This window comes from Ochotona princeps, chromosome 32 (assembly GCF_030435755.1).
Source record: "Ochotona princeps isolate mOchPri1 chromosome 32, mOchPri1.hap1, whole genome shotgun sequence".
NCBI lineage: Eukaryota > Metazoa > Chordata > Mammalia > Lagomorpha > Ochotonidae > Ochotona > Ochotona princeps.
Window position 1 is genome coordinate 6,956,351 of NC_080863.1, and position 19,073 is coordinate 6,975,423.

At 48.8% G+C, this 19,073-nt stretch overlaps 1 protein-coding gene across 2 annotated transcripts in view; it reads left to right on the top strand.

The window, feature by feature from the left end:
- Window positions 1-19,073, top strand: part of XPO7 (exportin 7) — a 57,985-nt gene that overhangs the window by 7,512 nt on the left and 31,400 nt on the right. Inside the window, exons 1-2 of one of the 2 annotated variants that reach the window (XM_058657430.1) lie at window positions 17,678-17,777; window positions 18,414-18,560. In XM_058657430.1, coding sequence (XP_058513413.1) covers window positions 17,757-17,777; window positions 18,414-18,560 — 168 coding nt within the window. In that variant the 5' untranslated portion in view covers window positions 17,678-17,756. Of the gene's footprint in view, window positions 1-17,677; window positions 17,778-18,413; window positions 18,561-19,073 lie in introns of those variants that run through there. The other variant, XM_004591383.2, reaches the window with a different exon arrangement.

Consider the following 19,073-nt stretch of genomic DNA (forward strand, 5'->3'; position numbering starts at 1 on the left):
ACCAGGCACTTGTCGCTGTTTGCATGTTTCCCAAGGTGCTTGTACCTAGTGGCTGCTGCGCTGCCCAGTGCCAGTGTGCAATATTTCCAATAGCACATGCATTTCCGCTGCAGAGTGCTACCCTAGAGTTAGAACTTCCCAGTGAACCAAAGGGATTAGAAGCACACATGGAACATAGGTTAAAAGTTATATCCTGCGTGTCAGTAGAAACCAGCTAGGTCTGCATCCTCCCTGTTGGGTATATGTACCCTTTGTAATATTGCTTCCTGTTCAGAATATTAACCCATAGTATGTTCTGTTCTTGTGAGAGGAAATTATTAACTCAAAAGAAAACAGGAGTATTGCACATACTGCTTTAAGGGTTTTAAAAAAAACACACATTTGAGTAGATCCTTTTCCAAAACAATTTGCAAAGATAAACCTTCTGAAGTTCCCCATATGTGTACAGATTTTGAAAGGTTTATACATTTTTTTGTCTGAAAGGCAGAGTTACAGAGAGAAGGAGGAACCGAAGGGGAGACTGATCTTCCATCCGCTGGTTCACTCCCCAGATGGCCGCACCGGCTGGAGCTGAGCTGACCCGAAGCCAGCACTCTCCCGGGTCTCCCACGGGTGCAGCCGTCCTCTGCTGTTTGGCGGGCTCAGGACAGGGATCTGGTGCTGCGGGCAGAGGACTAGCCTGTTGTGCCACCGTGCCAGCCCTTTATGTTTGTGGTAGGCTCACAGCTGAGAATAGTGGACCTTCACCAACAATGCAGGCTCCCTTCAGCTTGTGCTGTCAGAGTATCGCTGAATCTAAAGTTTTTCTTAGTGATAATTTTGAAAATAAGCCAGAAATCCCATTCCCTTCTTTGGCAGAAATACTGTGTAAGTATTATGAATTATTTTGTTAGCGCAGAGGTGATGTTCAGTGCACACTAACTTTGTGGTGAGTCCTTACTTGTGTCAGTGTCCTACAAGTGGTTTGCTGAACTAGCACATCAGTCGCGCTGAGAAAGTGACATTCTCGTATGTAACTATAAGGAAATGTAGCAAACAAAGGAGTTTTTTGGAGGTTTTCAGAAAGATATTTTCAGTTGGCTTCTCTCATTTCTGATTCAAATGTATTTTGTCATTTCTTAAACCAGCCCGAGTTTCACAGGGACCGTGAGCATCTCGCCGGTTTGCTGCTCAGCGGAATTATGTCTAGCATGGTACTTACGGGGTTGGCTTTGTGGCGCAGCAAGTTAAGCTGCCTACTATGGCCCGGGCACCCATATGAGCATGGGTTTGCTGATCCATTGCCAGCCCAGTTCCTTCTGCAGCTTGGAAAGCAGCGAAGATGATCCTTGTCACCTGTGTGAAAGACCTGGGTGGAGAGGAGGAACTACAGAGAACCATCTTGCATCCGCCGGTTCACTGCCAAATGGCTGTAGTGGTCGTAGCTAAGCCAACTTGAAGCCAGGAGCCAGGAGCTTCCTCCAGTCTCCCATGTGTGCTCAGGGTCCTAAGGCTCTGGGCTGTCCTCCACTGCTTCCCCAGGCCACACGCAGAGAGCTGGAAGGGAAGTGGAGCAGCTGGGACATGAACTGGCGCCTGTAAGGGATCCCAGCAGATGCAAGGCAAGGACTTTAGCTACTAGGCTTTTGCATTGAGCCTCCTGGGTGGTTTTTTGTTTTGTTTTTTAAGATTTGTTTATTTTTATTTGAAAGACTTGCAGAGAGAAAGAGAGAGAGACAGAACTTGTATTCGCTGATTTGCTCCCCAAATGACTGCTATGCCAGAGCTGAGTCAATCTGAAACCAGGAGTCAGGAGCTCCTTCTGGGCCTCCCACACAGATGCAGGGTCACAAAGTTTTGAGCCATCCTCTGCTGTTTCTCAGGCCACAGGCAGGGAGTTGGATGGGAAATGAAGCAACTGGGACACGAATCGGCACCCAGATGGGTTACCAGCGCTTGTAGGTGACGGATTAGGCAGTTGAGCCATTGTGCCAGCCCAGGGGATGTTTTTTGATCATTTACTCTGTGTATCAGATTGTTAGACAGTGGGCATATAACCGTGAATAAGGCTCAGTGTCTGTGGAGTCGTTGATAGTTGAAATGTGTGCCAGTGAGGATATAGAGCAGGAACAGTGAGATGACACAGGGCCGGTCCGTCCTCAGAGTCAAGAAAGGCTGCTGGCGATGATGGATGAGTAAGCCTGAGCCAGGAAGACCTGCTGGTGCTCTGAGCAAGGAGAGCATGACAAAGCCATGTGTGTTCCTAGAACACTTTGGGAAAAGGCTTCTGTAAAGGAAATGAAGAAGGGCAAGGGGAAAAATGAGACTACAAGGGTAAGAAGGAGCCAGCACATGAGCCTGTTGTAGGTAGTGGCATGGTTTAGAATAGATTGGGAGGCCCAGCACAGTAGCCTAGTGGATAAAGTCCTCAACCTGCATGACTGCGCCAGTTCTAATCCTGGCGGCTCCGCTTCCCATTCAGTTCCCTGCTTGTGGCCTGGGGGGAAGTCGAGGACGGCCCAAAACCTTGAGACCCTGCACCCACATGGGGGACCCAGAGAAGGCTCCAGGCTCCTGGCTTAGGATCAGCTCAGCTCCAGCCTTTGTGGCCACCTAGAGAGTGAATCATCAGATGAAAGATCTTCCTCTCTGTGTATCTGACTTTCCAATAAAAATAATCAATAAATAGATATTAAAAGAAAATAGTGGTAGTAGTAACAGGCCTCTATGGTGCCACTGTGAGCACCTGTTTGAGTCTCCAGGGACTCCACTCCGAATCCAGCGCCCTGCTGATGCTCCTGGGAAAGCGGAGGAAGATGGCCCGGGTGCTTTGGTCCTTGTAGCCACGTGGTAGACCTGGATGGAGTACCAGCCTCTTTGAGCCTGGCCCAGCCATCTGAAGGATGAACCAATAGCTAGAAAATCTGACTTTAACTCTGCATCTTAAATAAATAAACAAGTAAATGTTTAAAGCAAAGTTGAGACTTTAACTGAAATAATAGTTGCAAAAGTGGAGACCAGGAGATTGATATCACTGAGACTGGGCCCGGGCAGGACGTGACAGGTGGCTGAACGCGTCAAGGGAGGGGCAGGTTTCCAGACCCACACAGCTAGGTGAAGAGTTCGTGGGCCAGATGTGAAGGAAGAGCAGGGTCCGTGTGAGGTGTTTACACACAGTTGGGATGTCCGGCAGGGCATCTCAGTTGTTCATCCGTGGCCAGGTCGGGCTACCGCCCATATTTATGGTGCACACTCATCTAGTTGCTTTCAGCTGTTGTAAAATGTTAACTGTCTGCAGTAAGTACCCCTTCCTGTGGACTTAACAGCAAGGCTTGAGTGCAACCCAGTGTCGCGTTCCTGCGGTTCGCTGTGATAACCTGAGCTGCTGTTGGCGTGTTTGACTCATTGGCGTGCCTTACTGCAGAGCCGGGGGGGGTGGGGCTGGTTCTCGGGGCTGTGACTCGCCGGACGGTGTTGGCTGCGCTGACCGCTGGTCCGCGAGTGCTGGTCCTGCTGCATTGGTCCTCCTGAGAAACCACGTTTGTTTTCCTTCTTGCTCCGTGAGCTGCCATTTCAGGGGCATCCAGAAAGGACACCTTTAGAAAGAAGGTTGTTGCGAGTCTCCCCATTCTCCGTGTGCTAGCTTGGTGAAGTCCTGGGAAACCTTCTTCACAGATCATATAGTAGTACAAACTTGAAGAGCAGATTGGCATTTTATAAAATTATTGAGAGATTACTCAGTCCCAGAGGAGAAAGGCAGCAGCGTGCGGCGCGTCTGTGCCGAGCCTCTTACGAGACACAGCCTTACTGCTCTTGGTTACTTTTCTTGTCCGAGGCTGAAGTGGGAACTTTGAATTCTCCGCTTCTCCAACTCAGAGTTCAGGGTTCTGAGGTCAGTGTTTGTGATGGCTCTCCTCCTTGCCCTGTCATGTTCTGATCTGAGTTCCGTGTGAGTGCTCTAGAGGAGGGTGCGCAGACGTCAGAGCTGAGCAGCTTTCTTCTGAGTTTTCATGCCAGTAAATACTTGCTGTCCTCTCCCTTTCTGCCTGCGTCTCTTATTCTTCACTTCTCCAAACTTTATCACTTGAAGCCCAGGGGTCCTGATGCTGCATCCGGGAATCCCGACTGAGTCCCCACGTGGCAGGCTCCCTCACCTGCTGTCTCCCCTGGTGCACATCAGCAGGAAGCAGAGTCGGGACTCGCGTGGGGATGAGCAGCCCAGATGTTAACAGCTGGCTCAGTTGCTGACCCCCTGCTTCCTTTCTGTTGGGAAGACAAAGGGAAATGCTAGGCCTCCCAGAGCTGGCAGCTAGTCTCAGAAACGGTGAGCTGTTTTTGCCTGCGGTATACCTGTATTTAAAAATCACAGAAAATGAGCACATTCAAGGAAAATCAGGTGTGCTTTTTTTTTTTTTTAAGATTTACTTATTTTTATCAGAAAGGCATAAGTTCTTCATAGGCTGGTTCACTTTCCAAGTGGCTGCAGTGGCCAGAGCTGAGCTGATCCAAAGCCTGGAGCTTTTTCCGGGTCTCCTATGTGGGTGCAGAGTCCCAAGGCTTTGGGCCGTTCTCTGTTGCTTCCCCAGGCCACGAGCAGGGAGTTGGATGGGAAGTGGTACCGCCGGGACACGAACTGGTACCCATATGGGATCCTGGTGCTTGGAAGGCAGGGATTTAGCCAGTGTGTGCCAGGCCCTATTCTCCGTTAGATTGTGCTTCTAGATTGTGCTTCTGTCCATATAGCAAGAAAATACTAGCTGGCAGGTGGAATACCGTGGTAGTGCACGTCTTCCTCGGAGGTCTGAAACAGTTGAAATATTTCTTCTCCTTTTGCCGGGTTTGATAGCATCATTGTCACTGCTGTTGAGTAGGTGACGGACTGTGGTTTGAAATCTTCTACCTTAGACTTCGTGCTCGTGTAAATCGTTATTTCCCAAGTTATATATACAAGTTGTTTAATATTCAAATATTATTCTGACCCTTGCTTTTAAACAGAAACAGCAAGCAGTAGCTTGCCTCGTGTTTATTTTTTTTCCATGTGGGAGTATTAAGAAAGCATTTCTAGACCAGTTAGCACTTCTCCACCGACTCCACTGTTTGCTTTACCCACAGCTAAATATTTAAAAGTTTCATTTATGGATGCAATAATTTATTACATGTCCAGGATACCCGAAATAATATTGTTATTAGCTTAATGTGGGAGGATTGGTGTGATAATTTTGAAGCTAGATAAGAAGAGCTTCTACTGGGCCCGGCGGCGTGGCCTAGTGGCTAAAGTCCTCCCCTTGAATGCCCCCGGATCCAATATGGGCGCCGGTTCTGATCCCGGCAGCTCCACTTCCCATCCAGCTCCCTGCTTGTGGCCTGGGAGGGCAGTCGAGGACGGCCCAAAGCTTTGGGACACTGCACCCGCGTGGGAGACCCGGAGGAGGTTCCTGGTTCCTGGCATCGGATCAGCGCGCATCGGCCCGTTGCGGCTCACTTGGGGAGTGAATCATTGGACGGAAGATCTTCCTCTCTGTCTCTCCTCCTCTGTATATCTGACTTTGTAATAAAAATAAAATCTTTGAAAAAAAAAAAGAGCTTCTACTGTATGCGCTGTTGGTGCAGGCTAACTAGTTGGTGCTGGTGTTTTTGGTTTTTTTCAGAAGCAGTTTAAGAATTTGTCCTTTTCCAGCCATTAAAATTCTGATTTTTGCAGTTAGTGCAATCAAAGACAAAGCACAAGTAAATGTAGTTGAGGAGGATTTAGACAAAAATAAGTTTGGCCAAGAAAGTCGTTTTCTTTAATTGCGTATTTTGCTTCTGTGGAAGATAAAGCAGAGAACCAAATAGACGTGGCCCTTGCTTTCAGAGCGTTTGGGCAGCAGCAGCTTGCAGGAGCTAGGAAGTAGAGGGACCCAGTGAAATCTGTGGGAGAAGTGATTTCTCGTTTTGACTTTAGTTAGGGGTGTTAGGGAAAGGTAGCAGGGAGAAGCGAACCAGACGGACAGAAGTGGATTGTGTCAAGGGCCAGGATGGCAGGCGGTCATTCCGGCTGCTGCCCAGTGAGCCCAGGGAGGAAGGAGGCTAAGGAGATGAGCGGGTACAGTCACGCGGACTGGCAGAGCTGAGCGAGGGAGGCCTTCGTCCTTCGTCAGAACACCTGCCTGCTGTCGCGGGGTACCTGCGTGGGATTCTGGCCTCTGGCTCCCGCTTCCCGCTGGTGCAGACCGCGGCAGGCAGAGGTGATGCCTCACGTGGCCTCGTTCCTGCCACCCCGCGTGGAAGGACGTGGACCCGAGTCCTCACGCGTGCAGGTTCAGGAGTCGGGACCAGGGGTGTGCTGGGAGCAGGTGGGGTGTTCTCTTCTGGAATCTCTGCCTCTTAAATAAATACATTTTTAAGGCTAATTTCATGAATGCAGTGGAAAAACCAAGAAATTTAATTTTGTAGGATATCTTAGTTCTGATTTTCAGCTGCAGCTGCAGCTGCAGGGTATTGTCTGAGCAAAAGGGTGAGAGTGTACCACAAAGCAGGTCATGGCTGTCTGTAAATACTGAAGAAAAAGAGTAGAGGGAGACATATCTTCTGAACAAAGTGCTCTTGTGCTCCAAGATAACTTTGCCTCTCAGAACTGTTTTTTTTTTTTTTTTTTTTTTTTTTTTTATTTTTTGATAATCTTACTTAGTTGATTAGGGAACAAAGTGTCAAGGGCTACAGGGTGAAAGTGGGTAATACCATTGTTTCCACATCAATATCATTTTACCCTGTATCTGGGGTCAGGGAAAAAAACAAAGGGAAAAGCCCCACCCAACCTCCCACCCATCCCAGATCCCCAACGGGAGGCGCGCTCTGAGGGTCCTGCTCATACAGTTTTGATAGTTCATCAGTTCCGCATTGCTGCCAATCTCAATGAACCCTATTCAGAATCCACCCACTGACAGTCTGTTCATGGTTGGGGTTCGAAGATCAGCAGTTCAGTTGGAGGGATCTCCAAAGAAACTTCATCTGAGATGATCCCAGGCCTGACTCTTGCGCGAGTTTGCTAGTACAGAGTCCGACACCGTCCGTCACACCAATCAGCTTATGCTCATGCTGGTGGTTGGGATTGCTGGGTCAGTTCTGTTTCCAGCCCTGTCTTCCTCATGAACCAACGGGTATTACAGTCCAGTTCGGTCCCGCCCACTTCACATTCGGTCCTCAGGCAAACCAGTGGGAGCTGCAGCCTGGTTGGGGTGACTCCCCAAAACCTCCACCAGCAGAACCGTCTTTTTTATGTGTATGTTGTGTTTTGGTCTGCTTGTGTCTGCATGGGGCAGTGTGTATCGCCATATTATTAACTGACCCTTGAACAGCACCAGGTTAGGGCTGCCAGCCCCTCACGGTAGAAAGCCTGGGTGGGCCAGCTTCTCCAGCAGAGCTTGGCTGCTAGGCTAACTGGTGAGCACAGCAGCCGCTTGACACCTAGGAGTGTGTTGTGTTGCATGTGTTACATCCGGGGAAAAATTTAGGAGGATCATGAGATGCCTTCTTGCTGCAAGTGTGCAGTTTCCTGGAGAGAACGTACTGCAGGAGAAGCGGCTCCCGCAGCTCCCAGGGGGACGAGTGTCGCCAGCGGCTCCTGCAGCGCCGGGCTCCCTGCGGCCTCGGACGGAGCCTACTGCGAGTGGCTCAGTACTGTGGCTCACCTCTGCCTGACGCAGTGTGGTCTGAGTGGGGGCTACCTTTTGGCAAATTTTAATTTTGAAAACCAGATTTGTGTATATTTTATAGTATTGATAAAATAGATTATATCCTTATATGTTTTGTGGATTCATAACATGCCCACTCTTTTTAAAAATGTTTCAATATTTCTAAGCTATGCAGTTCATCTGTGAGGTTTTTTAAACTCATGGATCTCTCCCAAGAAATCTGGATACAGACGGACCTGCCAGTCCAAACTCAGACTGCAGTTGCTCAAGGCAGAGCTGTACACAGAGACCAGTTTGAGTTCTGACTGCCTGGAATATTCATTTTAATACTCATTATAAACAGACACTTTATGGTCTTAGATTAGATCATACTATTCCAAATATATTGCTGTTTATGTAAAAAATAAGGACTTAAATTTTATGCTTTTAGAAAACATTACTTGTTTTAAACACTAAGTGACAGGGATGGGGAGAAGGTGGAAGAGAGCTCAATCTTTTTTTTTTTTTTTTTTTTTTAGATTTTATTTATTTCTATTGGAAAGTCAGAGAGGAAGATCTTCAGTCCGATGAGTCACTCTCCAAGTGACTACAACGACCAGAGCTGTGCTGGTCTGACGCCAGGAGCCCGGAGCCTGTTCTGGGTCTCCCATGTGGGTGCAGGATCCCAGAGCTTTGGGCTGTCCTCGACTGCTTTCCAGGGTTGTAAGCAGGGAGCTGGATGGGAAGTGGAGTGTGTGGCATTCAAACAGGTGCCCATTTGTGATCCTGACAGATGCAAAGAGAGAATTTAGCCACCAGGCTTCACACCGCACCCTAGACCTTATTACTAAAGCATTGGAGAAGGTGTGGGTATTGTTTATGAGCGTTTCATAACCGCTTTGTCTCAGTTTCTTAATATGTAAGGGGCAGCTGGTGTTGCTGACTCCTAGACTTGGCTTAAGTTAATTTTGTTTTAAAAAAAAAATACTAACAGATGTAAAACCAGGTGTAAATTCTATAGAGTTCTTTCCCTGTGCAACTATGAACTGATTTATACATTCAAAATAACCACAGGAGCCAGTGTAATGGCTTCCTTGGTTAATCCTCTCCCTGTAAATGCTGGGATCCCATATGGGTGCTGGCTCGTGTCCTGGCTGCTCCACTTCCCGTCCAGCTGCCTGCTTGTGGCCTGGGAAAGCAGTGGAGGTCGGCCAAAGGCCTTGGGACCCTGCACCCACGTGGGAGAGCCAGAGGAGACACCTGCTTAGGCGTGGCTCAGCTCTAGCCATTGCGACCACTTGGGGAGTAAAGCAGTGGATAGAAAATCTTTCTGTCTTTCCTTCTTTCTGTAAATATGCCTTTCCAATAAAAATGAATAATCTTTAAAAATAAATAGATAAATGAAGCAACCACAAAATCGAGGGTATTCAGTTTGGATAAGATCGGTGCAGTATGCCTCATGATAGCTACAATGCTGAGTGCTCTAGCAAATGTCCTTCCTTTCTTTGCTGTTGAGGTAAAATTCACTCTTTGAGGGGTACAGTTCAGCACATTCAGTGTTGTGTGACCATCAGCAATAATTCCAGAATTTCTTTTATTTCCCCCATAAAGAAGCCACATATCCATTAAATCATGGGAGGCTGTGTTTGAATTCACTCGCCAGGACCACTGTGTGACCTGTGGTCACCTTGTCCTCCACCATTTTTTCTGTACCTGGAGCCCTGAAGAAACTGGCCTGCGTTTGGGAGAATGGCACCTGTTACTAAGCTTGCCCCTGCTCTGTGCACAGTAGCCTCGCAGTGACAGGAACCTGGGCACAACATGACCATGGGCAGTAGATGGCTGCCAGGTGGGCTGCCAGGTGATCCAGAATATTCCTGTACTGTTCTTAGCAATTAAAAAGAAAATACATCATTTAGGAATTCTCATCCAGAGCTTGTGGAGCACTAAGACTGTCACAGGAGCTCAGGCTGCAAGACAGTGAAAAGTAGTTGTGCGCTTTTTTTTTTTTTTAAGATTTATTTATTTTTATTGATAAGACAGGTTTGCAGAGAGAAGGTCAGACAGACAGATCTTCCATGCAGTGGTTCACTTCACAGGTGGCCGCTGTGGCCCGGGGCTAGCCGATCCAAAGTCAGAAGTCAGGAGCTTCTTCCGGGTCTCCCATGTGGGTGCAGGGTCCCTAGGCCTTGGGCAATCCTCCACTGCTTTCCCAGGGCACAAGCAGGGAGCTGGATGGGAAGTGGAACAGCTGGGGCACAAACTGGTACCCATATGGGATCCTGATGTATGCAAGGTGAGGACTTTAGCCATTGAGCTATCGTGCCAGGCCCTGGTGTACACTTAATGAGGAACATGGGCATATTGCGTTTATTATTATGCTTCTAAATGTTTTGGATAATTGCACTGCTGTCTAGAAATCTTTTTGGGAAAGTTTTATTGCTATCTTATCTTCATGGAAACAAGATCTTATTTGCGTAATTTTTTTCTCTGGGAATATGAAAAATGCTCCCTTTTGATGCCTCCAAATTGATAATAAGCTTGGATAATTTATTTTTAACTCCTGATCTTAGATTGTTTTTATATACTCTCTGTAGCCTGAAAAGTTGGCAGGTGTAGCTTTGCCTGTACGGTGACATTTTTGCATTTTTAATGCTAGAATAGCATAGAGAGACTTCAATGACTGAGTCTTTTTTCTTTTTAATGCCAAAGTTGCTTGTACTTGATTGTTCTGCAGTGATTGTAATCTGAAAATTTTTCAGATCCTTTTTCAACGCCCATCCTGCCCCGAAAGATTATAGAATGGCTGGTGGGGTACCGAGAGATGAGCAGAAAGAGACCAAGCCATGACCGGCTGTGAGCTGGCCAAGGCCGTGTCGTTTTGTTCTGAAAGCTGGCATTGTGACTTCTGTCTGGCTTAGCTTTGGCAGTAGCGGGAATCTGGGAAGTGGACAATGGGAATTTTTCCTGGGTATACCTGTGTCTATACCTTTCACATAAAAAACAGTTCTCTTAAGAAAAATTGCTTTTGGGCCCGGCGGCGTGGCCTAGCGGCTAAAAGTCCTCTCCTTGAAAGCCCCGGGATCCCATATGGGCGCCGGTTCTAATCCCGGCAGCTCCACTTCCCATCTAGCTCTCTGCTTGTGGCCTGGGATAGCAGTCAAGGACGGCCCAATGCTTTGGGACCCTGCACCCGCGTGGGAGACCCAGAGGAGGTTCCTGGTTCCCGGCTTCGGATCTGCGCGCACCGGCCCGTTGCGGCTCACTTGGGGAGTGAAACATCGGATGGAAGATCTTCCTCTCTGTCTCTCCTCCTCTGTGTATATCTGGCTGTAATAAAAATGAATAAATCTTTAAAAATAAATAAATAAATAAACCTTTAAAAAAAGATTGATGTGGAGCCCATTGTGTTTAGATGCAGATTAAGTCTGTAAGTCTGACATCCCATGTAGGATTCTGGACCTTGCGCGAGGGTCTTATATTGATTATGGACGTGGGTGTGTATATCGAGGATGGTTACTTGTGAGTCACCTGCTCCGGGTGGGCATCCCTGAACGTGCTGGACACAGCAGCTCGTTACACTCAGAGTGGGTGGGGATAGCTCGGACTCGGCCAGGGCCATGTGCGGAGGAGTGGGAACGTGCCCCGTGGCACTCGCAGTGCTCACCTGCATCTCTGCAAAACCATTTCGCCCGAACATCTGAGCGATGCTGGAAACAGGTGGGGTGAGGGTGTGTGTGTGTGTGTGCGCCAGAATTCTGGTGCTGCTGTGTCCTCCTTGTCCTTGTAGCGTTCTGGGGGCTCTGGTTGTGTTTGTGTGTTTTATTCCCTTTCTTGTTGTGGTTGGATTTGGGGGCAGGAGAGAAAAGAGATTGGTGGTCTGTGTGCCACCTGAGCTTGGGGTTCCGCTGGAAGCCTGTCGGAGTTGGCGCTCCTCCGTCCCAGCCGGTGTGTACATTACTGCAAATGGCAGCTTAAGTCAACATTGGAACAGTTGTGCAAGAATTTAAGGAAACTGGACATTAACTTAGAGATAACATATCTAGATTAATAAATACCTCTGAACAAACGCCTTTCAGTGGAGGTAGTACGAGGTTCTTTTTCTAGAGGAGTATGTGGAATCGGCTGACTCACAGCATCGCTCGTGGATGTGTTCTGTGATGCTGGCTGGGAATGCTGAGTTAGCAGTACTGAGGAGGAGACATGCAGGGTTAGGTGCCTGCCGGCCTGTGGTCACAGCAGTGTCACCAGCCAGTGTGTGCCCGCTCGGTTCATTTATGTTGCTGTTTAAAGACACTCCATTTAATAGCCGAGGTGGAGCCCTTGCCGGAGCTCAGGGCCAGCTTGAGGAACAAACTTTGCGTGACGTGGTTTTTTCCCCACAGGGCATTTGCCAGGCTTGTTGCGTTTAGGAGCCCTGGCTAGCCCTTCCGCACTCATCTTTGGGCATCGTAGAACAGAACTGCAACACAGAGGGACCGTAGGGCTGTGGCGGCGCTGGTTCACAGTGGCAGGGTCACAGCGCTGCCCTCGGCCGCCCGTGGGTGAACAGCATGCATCGGTCGGGTCTGCTCCCCAGTCCCGCCTCAGCAAGCAGCTGCCCAATGTGTGTGCTTCTGCTGTAGCAACGTGAGCTCCAGCAGCCTCTCACGGCCATGGCATGCACTCGGATCTCACTTATGTCCCCTTTAAAAATCAGGGATATTGGACCTAGCACAATAGCCTAGTGGCTAAAGTCCTCGCCTTGCATGCCCTGGGATCCCATGCCTGGAATGATCTGAGTGACTGACACATTTTCCCCACAACTCTCTGACCTTATCTGCTACCTAAAATCTTCACCATTACCCTGTGCTGTACTTCCGCCCCGAGAGGGCTCGTGTCCCGCTGTGCCCCATCCCTGACAGTGTGTGGACAGAGGTGCTGTGCGGCAGTGACAAAGATGCCAGGGTCACTCTTCAAAGGGATCTGTCCTCAGGATGGTTTTATTTCTTTATTTTAAAGATTTATTTTTGAAAAGTTATGGAGATCAGGAGGAGAGACAGAGCTTCCACCTGCTGGTTCATTTTCCAAAGAACTGCCCTGACCAGAGCCGGAGCAGCCTGAAGCCAGGAGCTAGGCGCTTCCGCGTCTCCTGTGTGGGTGCAGGGATCCGCACCAGCTTGCTGCCGCTTCCCCAGGTGTACTAACAGGGAGCTGGACTGGAAGTGGAACAGCCAGGGTAGAACTGGCGCACCATGGGCAGGGGACTAGCTTGCTTTGCCACACACCAGCCCCAATCATTTTACTTTCAATGTTTTCTTGCTTTTCATCATAACGTATTTATAGGAAGAATGGTGTACTGCAGTCAGTCATGGAATTGCAGATCCTGGAAGCATGTTTTAAAACTCATGTTCTAAGCCCCACTCCCTCCCCCGCCCGCCCCAGGAGGACTCTGGAGTGCCCTGCCAGGCAGCACCTCCCTCTCTGCCACTTCTCTGCTGTGTTTCCTGTGGCCCTTGCTACTCTTTTAAAGCAGGTTTGGCAGTGATATGGAACTCAAGAGAGGTCTGAGGGGCTCTGCTGCTGGAACTCGCTGAGCCCAGCTGCGGAAGGCAAAGCTTACAGAGGGGTGGGTGTGAGGGCCAGCTTGCTCGCTGGGGACACCTCCCTGTGTACACCTGCTGTGTTCCGATCGTCTGACTTCTCACAAAGTGCTGGCAGCTGTCCGTCAGCCTGGCCCCTCTGCAGCATCTGGTGACATGCTAAGCGGCTGCTGTGGGTGCCAGGAGGTGACTAGCCGCAGTCTGTTTTTTACTTCTGATTTGTTTACATGTATTTTGGCCAAATACTACCTCAAGTGCAAAGCTTGTAGGTGTTTATTGCAGGTTAGTTAGTATTGATTAGTATTTCCAAGTGAGGTGTGGAATTCTGCAGTCTCATTCCTGTGCTGGCAGGCCTGCCTCTTATCTGAGGCATGCAGGGCTCCGGGTTGCATTATCACTTTTGCAAATATGTGTTTATCTAGTTTTACAGCAGGAGCAGGAGACGTCACATGGCATCTGCGAGCAAAGAGGGTTCCTCACCCTTGTTAGGACCTTGGAAATAGTGTTCCCAAGTATGTCCCCAAATCCTGTCGGAGTTACGTCCTGAGAAAGTGAGACAAGTCCATTCTGAAGGCCTACGTTGTGTAAAACTGGAGCGTTCTAGAAAGAAGGTGCAGTTACAGGTAATGGGCAACCTTCTGTTCCGTTGCTTTAAGAAAGAGATCATGGAGAACATGAAGCACCTGCAGGGGCAGAGCCGCGGCGTCTGTCTACACGTGTGTGCATGTGAGTCCAGGAGCTGCAAGCCAGCAGGCCTGGGTAACGGACACAGGACACACGGAAGTCAAGCCGGCCGTGCCGCCAGTAACGCTGCTTGGCCACATTTGGTTTAGCTGATGTGCTTTTAAAGAGAAGTAAGACTCTTCGCTCCCACTGTCTTTTTTTTTTTTTTTTCATGTATATATATATGATTATTTTATTCTTATTGGAAAGTCAGATTATACAGAGAGGAGGAGAGCCAGGAGCCAGGATCTTCCATTCAATGATTCACTTCCCAAGTGGCCACAATGGCCAGAGCTATGCTGATCTAAAGCCAGGAACCAGGAACTTCTTCCAGGTCTCCCACGCGGGTGCAGGGTCCCAAGGCTTTGGGCTGTCCTCAGCTGCATTCCCAGGCCACAGAAGGGAGCTGGATGGGAAGCCAGGCTGCCAGGATTAGAACCACACCTATATGGGATCCTGGCACTTGCAAGGAGAGGACTTTAACCACTAGGCTATCATGCCAGGCCCTACATTTTCCTTCTATAATACACCTGAGGCAGTTGCTTGAGGGGCCAGTGCTGTGGCACAGCTGATTCAGCTGCTGTCATTGCATATGGACACCAGTGAGAATCCTGGGAACTCACACAGCTCCCTACTAACACTGGAAAGCAGTAGAGGATGGCCCAAGGCCTCAGGCCCCTGCACCCAAGTGAGAGACCCAGAAGAAAAAGTTCTTGAGACCTGGTCCAGCCCCAGCCGTTGTGGCCATTTGGAGAGTGAACCAGCAGATGAAAGGTACCCCTCTGTCTCTCTGTAACTCTGGCTTTCAAATAAATAAATCTTTAAAAAAAAAAAAATGATGCCACTTGACACCAAAATCCAATGTCAGAGTGTCTGGGCTGAAGACTTGGCTCCATTCCAAGTTCCAGCTCCCTGCTGATTTGCACTCTGAGAGGCAGCCAAGAATGGCTCCAGTGGGTGACTGACTGCCCTGGGAGAAAGGCCCGCGCTGCCCTCCGGGCACCTGACCCCTGCTGGACCCAGCAGCCCCAAGCGCTGGGGAGGGAACCACAGGCTGGGTCACTCAATCTCACTTCAGATTTTAGAACAAACAAAAAGAAAAATGTTTCCCTGTATAGTTGGGATGTTTTCTCCTGCCTATAGAGTGACGTAACTACAAAAAGAGAGCAGTTACAGAAATATGAGAACAGCATGCATACTGAAAGTGTCTCATAGTCTCACATCCCAGAGGTAATCGTTTGATTCATTCATCCAGACTGTTTTTATAAATTAGAGCACAAATGATAATACACTCTAATATTGTTTTGTTGCTTTGAATTTTTAAGTTTCTCTTAAATTATCTGTGATAGCTAGATGGTCGTTGACAATAAAAGTACCTTTTCTAATAGATTTTTAAATGTAGTTTATGTTGGTTTTATTAACCTTGCCTTCCCTTAAAGTGAGTGCTTTCTGACTGAGATCTTTTATTTACTTAGCCTGTTTTCTAGAATGCAGAGGTCCAGCCCCCACGGGTCCTGGTCTCATTGTGTCAGGGATCCCTGTTCACCATGGTTAGAGCAGCACTGTTCACGGTCGCCACGACCGAGCATGAGCCTAGGAGTCCTTCAGCAGCTGGTGGATAAAGAAAAGGTGATACGGACACAGTGGGATGCTGGTCAGCTGCACACGGGAGTGAGGACCTGTCATTGGAGCAATGGTTGGATGGAGGCCGTCGTGTGGGGTGAAATGAAGCAGACACAGAAAGATACCACATCATGCTCTTCCCTCATGTGGGAGCTGACATTATTAAAAAACAAACCAAAAAACAGGCCCGTGTATCAATTTTTCTGCAAATAACAGCCTTTGTCAACCTTTTTCAAATATTTGCTACATTGATAGGAAGCATATACTAATACTACTGAAGTATTAATGATTTTTTAATTTAGTGGCTACTCAGATAATCGTGACATAATTTGTCTTTGCTGCTTCCCCACCCACCCACCCAGCCCCCCAAAAAGGGAATTTTTAAATAATCCCACCGTCAGGTTTGCTTTGGAAGCCAAAGGAACCACAGAGCATAAATGTCAACCTCATTCCTTATTCCTTCGTGGCAGTCTGAGCAGCTCCAATGGCACGGCTGTTAACCTGTGTGTTCTGGAGGTTTCTGCTAATTGCTAGGGAAAACAAAATTGTTTTCCATTTGTTGTTCTAGAAACATAGAACTGTAGTTCTTCAAACTGTTGAGTAAATGGTCAAATTACTTTGTTTTTCTTTTTTTAAAGTCTTGTTTTGCGAGTAGAGAACTCATTACCAGACTTTACCCTGCAGTCTGTTTTGTCTGCTGAATTAAAACGAAGCAAACACAGCCACAGAAGCCTGCCTAACCCAAGCTGGCAGTAAGGAGCTCCCCGTGACAGATGCTGAGCCGCCGTCACGTGGACAGCTTGGCTGTGATCAACACAGCCCGAGTTGCACATAGGGGGAGCTGCTACTGTACACCGCGGATGAGCAGCCAGCGCCCAGCGTCCCGAGGCCCTAATCAGCAGGCCCTTCGGGGAGTGTCAGAAATCTCAACGCCAGTGTTGAGCGTGCCCCAGCACCTCGTGCCAGACTTACCCCTAACTGCCGTTTTACTGCCTCCTTCTGCATTCCCTCTCTCCAAAATTAACATTTTCCTCTTCTTGTAAGTGCATTGTTTTATAGGAGGAAATAAAACTCAGACCTCAGTGTTGAAACAAGACCTCATGAAGGAGCTTGAGCCGCTCAAGGATGTGGGGATTTATCATTAAACTGATCACATTGGCAGTAGTCGTGAGCCAGCACTGGCAAGCGTGGAAATGACCTTCAGCAGCGTTTGGTGGGGTGTGCGCAGTCAGCCTTGCCTGGAAGGGCTCGTGTCCCTGCACCGTGTGTAACACCCAGTGCTGCTGCTCTGCCTGGGAGCCGATTGGCATGGCAGTGTGTTCTGCGCTTTTAAATCGGGGGTGTCACAGAGGCCCCTGGAGTGGGACAAGTTAGAGCTAAGCCTTTTTTGACAGTCCTGGGACCCCTGAAGTCAGACTAGCAAGTTACCCGTAAGCCTGGTTCTGCGGAGTCCCGGGACCCCTGGGGGACCCCTGTGCTTGGTTTTGAGTGCACGGGTTGTTTGTGGGCCCTGGGAACTCTGAGGTGAGTCTGATGAGCCAGACTCGCAGTGTTTGTCTTTCCTGTTTGCTTTAGGTTAATGTTGGAAAGCTATTAATCAGGTGGAGTAAAATAGGAATTCTGCCCTCAGGGCTTACCTGTGCAGTGGGGAAACTGATTTATAAAGTGTTGGTGACAAGCCTGTGCAGACTACCAACCAATACAGGATATTTCGGGCAGTTTACAGACGGCATGGGTTTTTTGTTTGTTTTTTTTAACCATTAACTTTTTTCACTCTTGTGCGCATGGTCATTGCTGATATTAGGACTGTTCAAGCTAGACCCAGTCTTCCTCACCTGATAAAAATGGGCTCAGACATGGTCTAATGACCGAGCCATTGGAAGCCTTTCCTCTTTGCTCTGTGAACAGTGGCAGTGACGCGTGTTGTCTTCCCTGGGCACCTTGTAGCAAGCACCTGCTTAGGGGGAGCTGGATGTGAATCCCTGGGGTTTGGACGGAAGTGTACACACCCACCCCACCCTCCCTGCCCTGGAGCTGCTTCAAGATTTGGAGAGCAGGGCTTGTTTGGGGCGTGTCCCTGGTCTTATCTCCGGGTGAGCAGATGCTAGGGTTGCATTTATTTGGACCCGTTTTAAATTTGCAACCGAAGCCAGAGGTTAAAGTACAGTGGGAGAAGAGTGTGTGCTGAACTTGAGGCATGAGGCACCCGGCGTGGAAGGTGCGTAACCGTCCGAGGCTGGCCATCTCTGGAGGCGTCCACTTCCCAGGGAGCTAAGAGCAGCTACTCCAGGGACTGGCATTTACAGCCGTAGGGAGCTGAGGGAGGGTGCTTACATCATGTATGTATGCGTTTAGTGTTGACTAATGACAGAACAAGTCAGTTTTGACTGTTTATTTAGAAGCCTTTTTTGATAAAGTTTAGCTGGTGGATGGGTATTCGTACAGGGAGAAACATCATTTGTCACTGGTCAAGAGAACGTGAATGGATGTGGTAATACTGCCTTTGGAGTGAAATGGTTCCTGTTAGGTCAGAGTTACCGACACTGCTCGGCTCTGTCCATAGCCGGGTGTTTCTCTGTGCCCAGCGGTTGTGTGTACAGCTGACTGGTCTGTCCATGGCCAGGTGTTTCTCTGTGCCCAGTGGTTGTGTGTACAGCTAACTGGTCTGTCCATGGCCAGGTGTTTCTCTGTGCCCAGTGGTTGTGTGTACAGCTGACTGGTCTGTCCATGGCCAGGTGTTTCTCTGTGCCCAGTGGTTGTGTGTACAGCTAACTGGTCTGTCCATGGCCAGGTGTTTCTCTGTGCCCAGTGGTTGTGTATACAGCTGACTTCTTTCTCCATTGATCTCTTGCAGAGCCTGGCCCAACTAGAAAATCTGTGCAAGCAGCTGTATGAAACAACAGACACAGCCACTCGACTGCAGGCGGAGAAAGCCTTGGTGGAGTTCACCAACAGCCCCGATTGCCTGAGCAAGTGCCAGCTACTCCTTGAAAGAGGAAGTGTACGTAAGGTTTGAAACATTCTGAGGGAAGGACGGGGGCTTAGCAACATAGACTCTAACTCGATCAGGGTGGCCTCAGCTTTCTGCTTCAAGGGGTCTGTGCCTTCCTAACTTGGCATTGACATAGCACCATACGTGCCGGGTTGGTGAGAAGAGCCAGGTAGCCCACCAGAAAGATTGTCTGTGGTCATTTGTTCCTGTCCTTGTCACGACAAACATGTGCTACTCACTTTCTGTTTCTTTGCTAAGATTTGTTCATTGGTTCACACGTTCACTCCCTGACATGGCCTGAATGGCTAACACTGTGCCAGGCTGCAGCCAAGAAATCCATCCTGCTCTTCCACGTGGGCCGTCCTCTGCCGCTTTCCCAGGCATGTTAGTAGGGATCTGGGTTGGTAGTGGAGCAGCCAGGACTGGAACCTGTGTTCTGGTATGGGATGCCCTTTGTCATGGGCAGAGCTTATCCCACAGTTGGCAGTGCTGACCCCTTACTTCTGTCTTTATGCCTGTGAC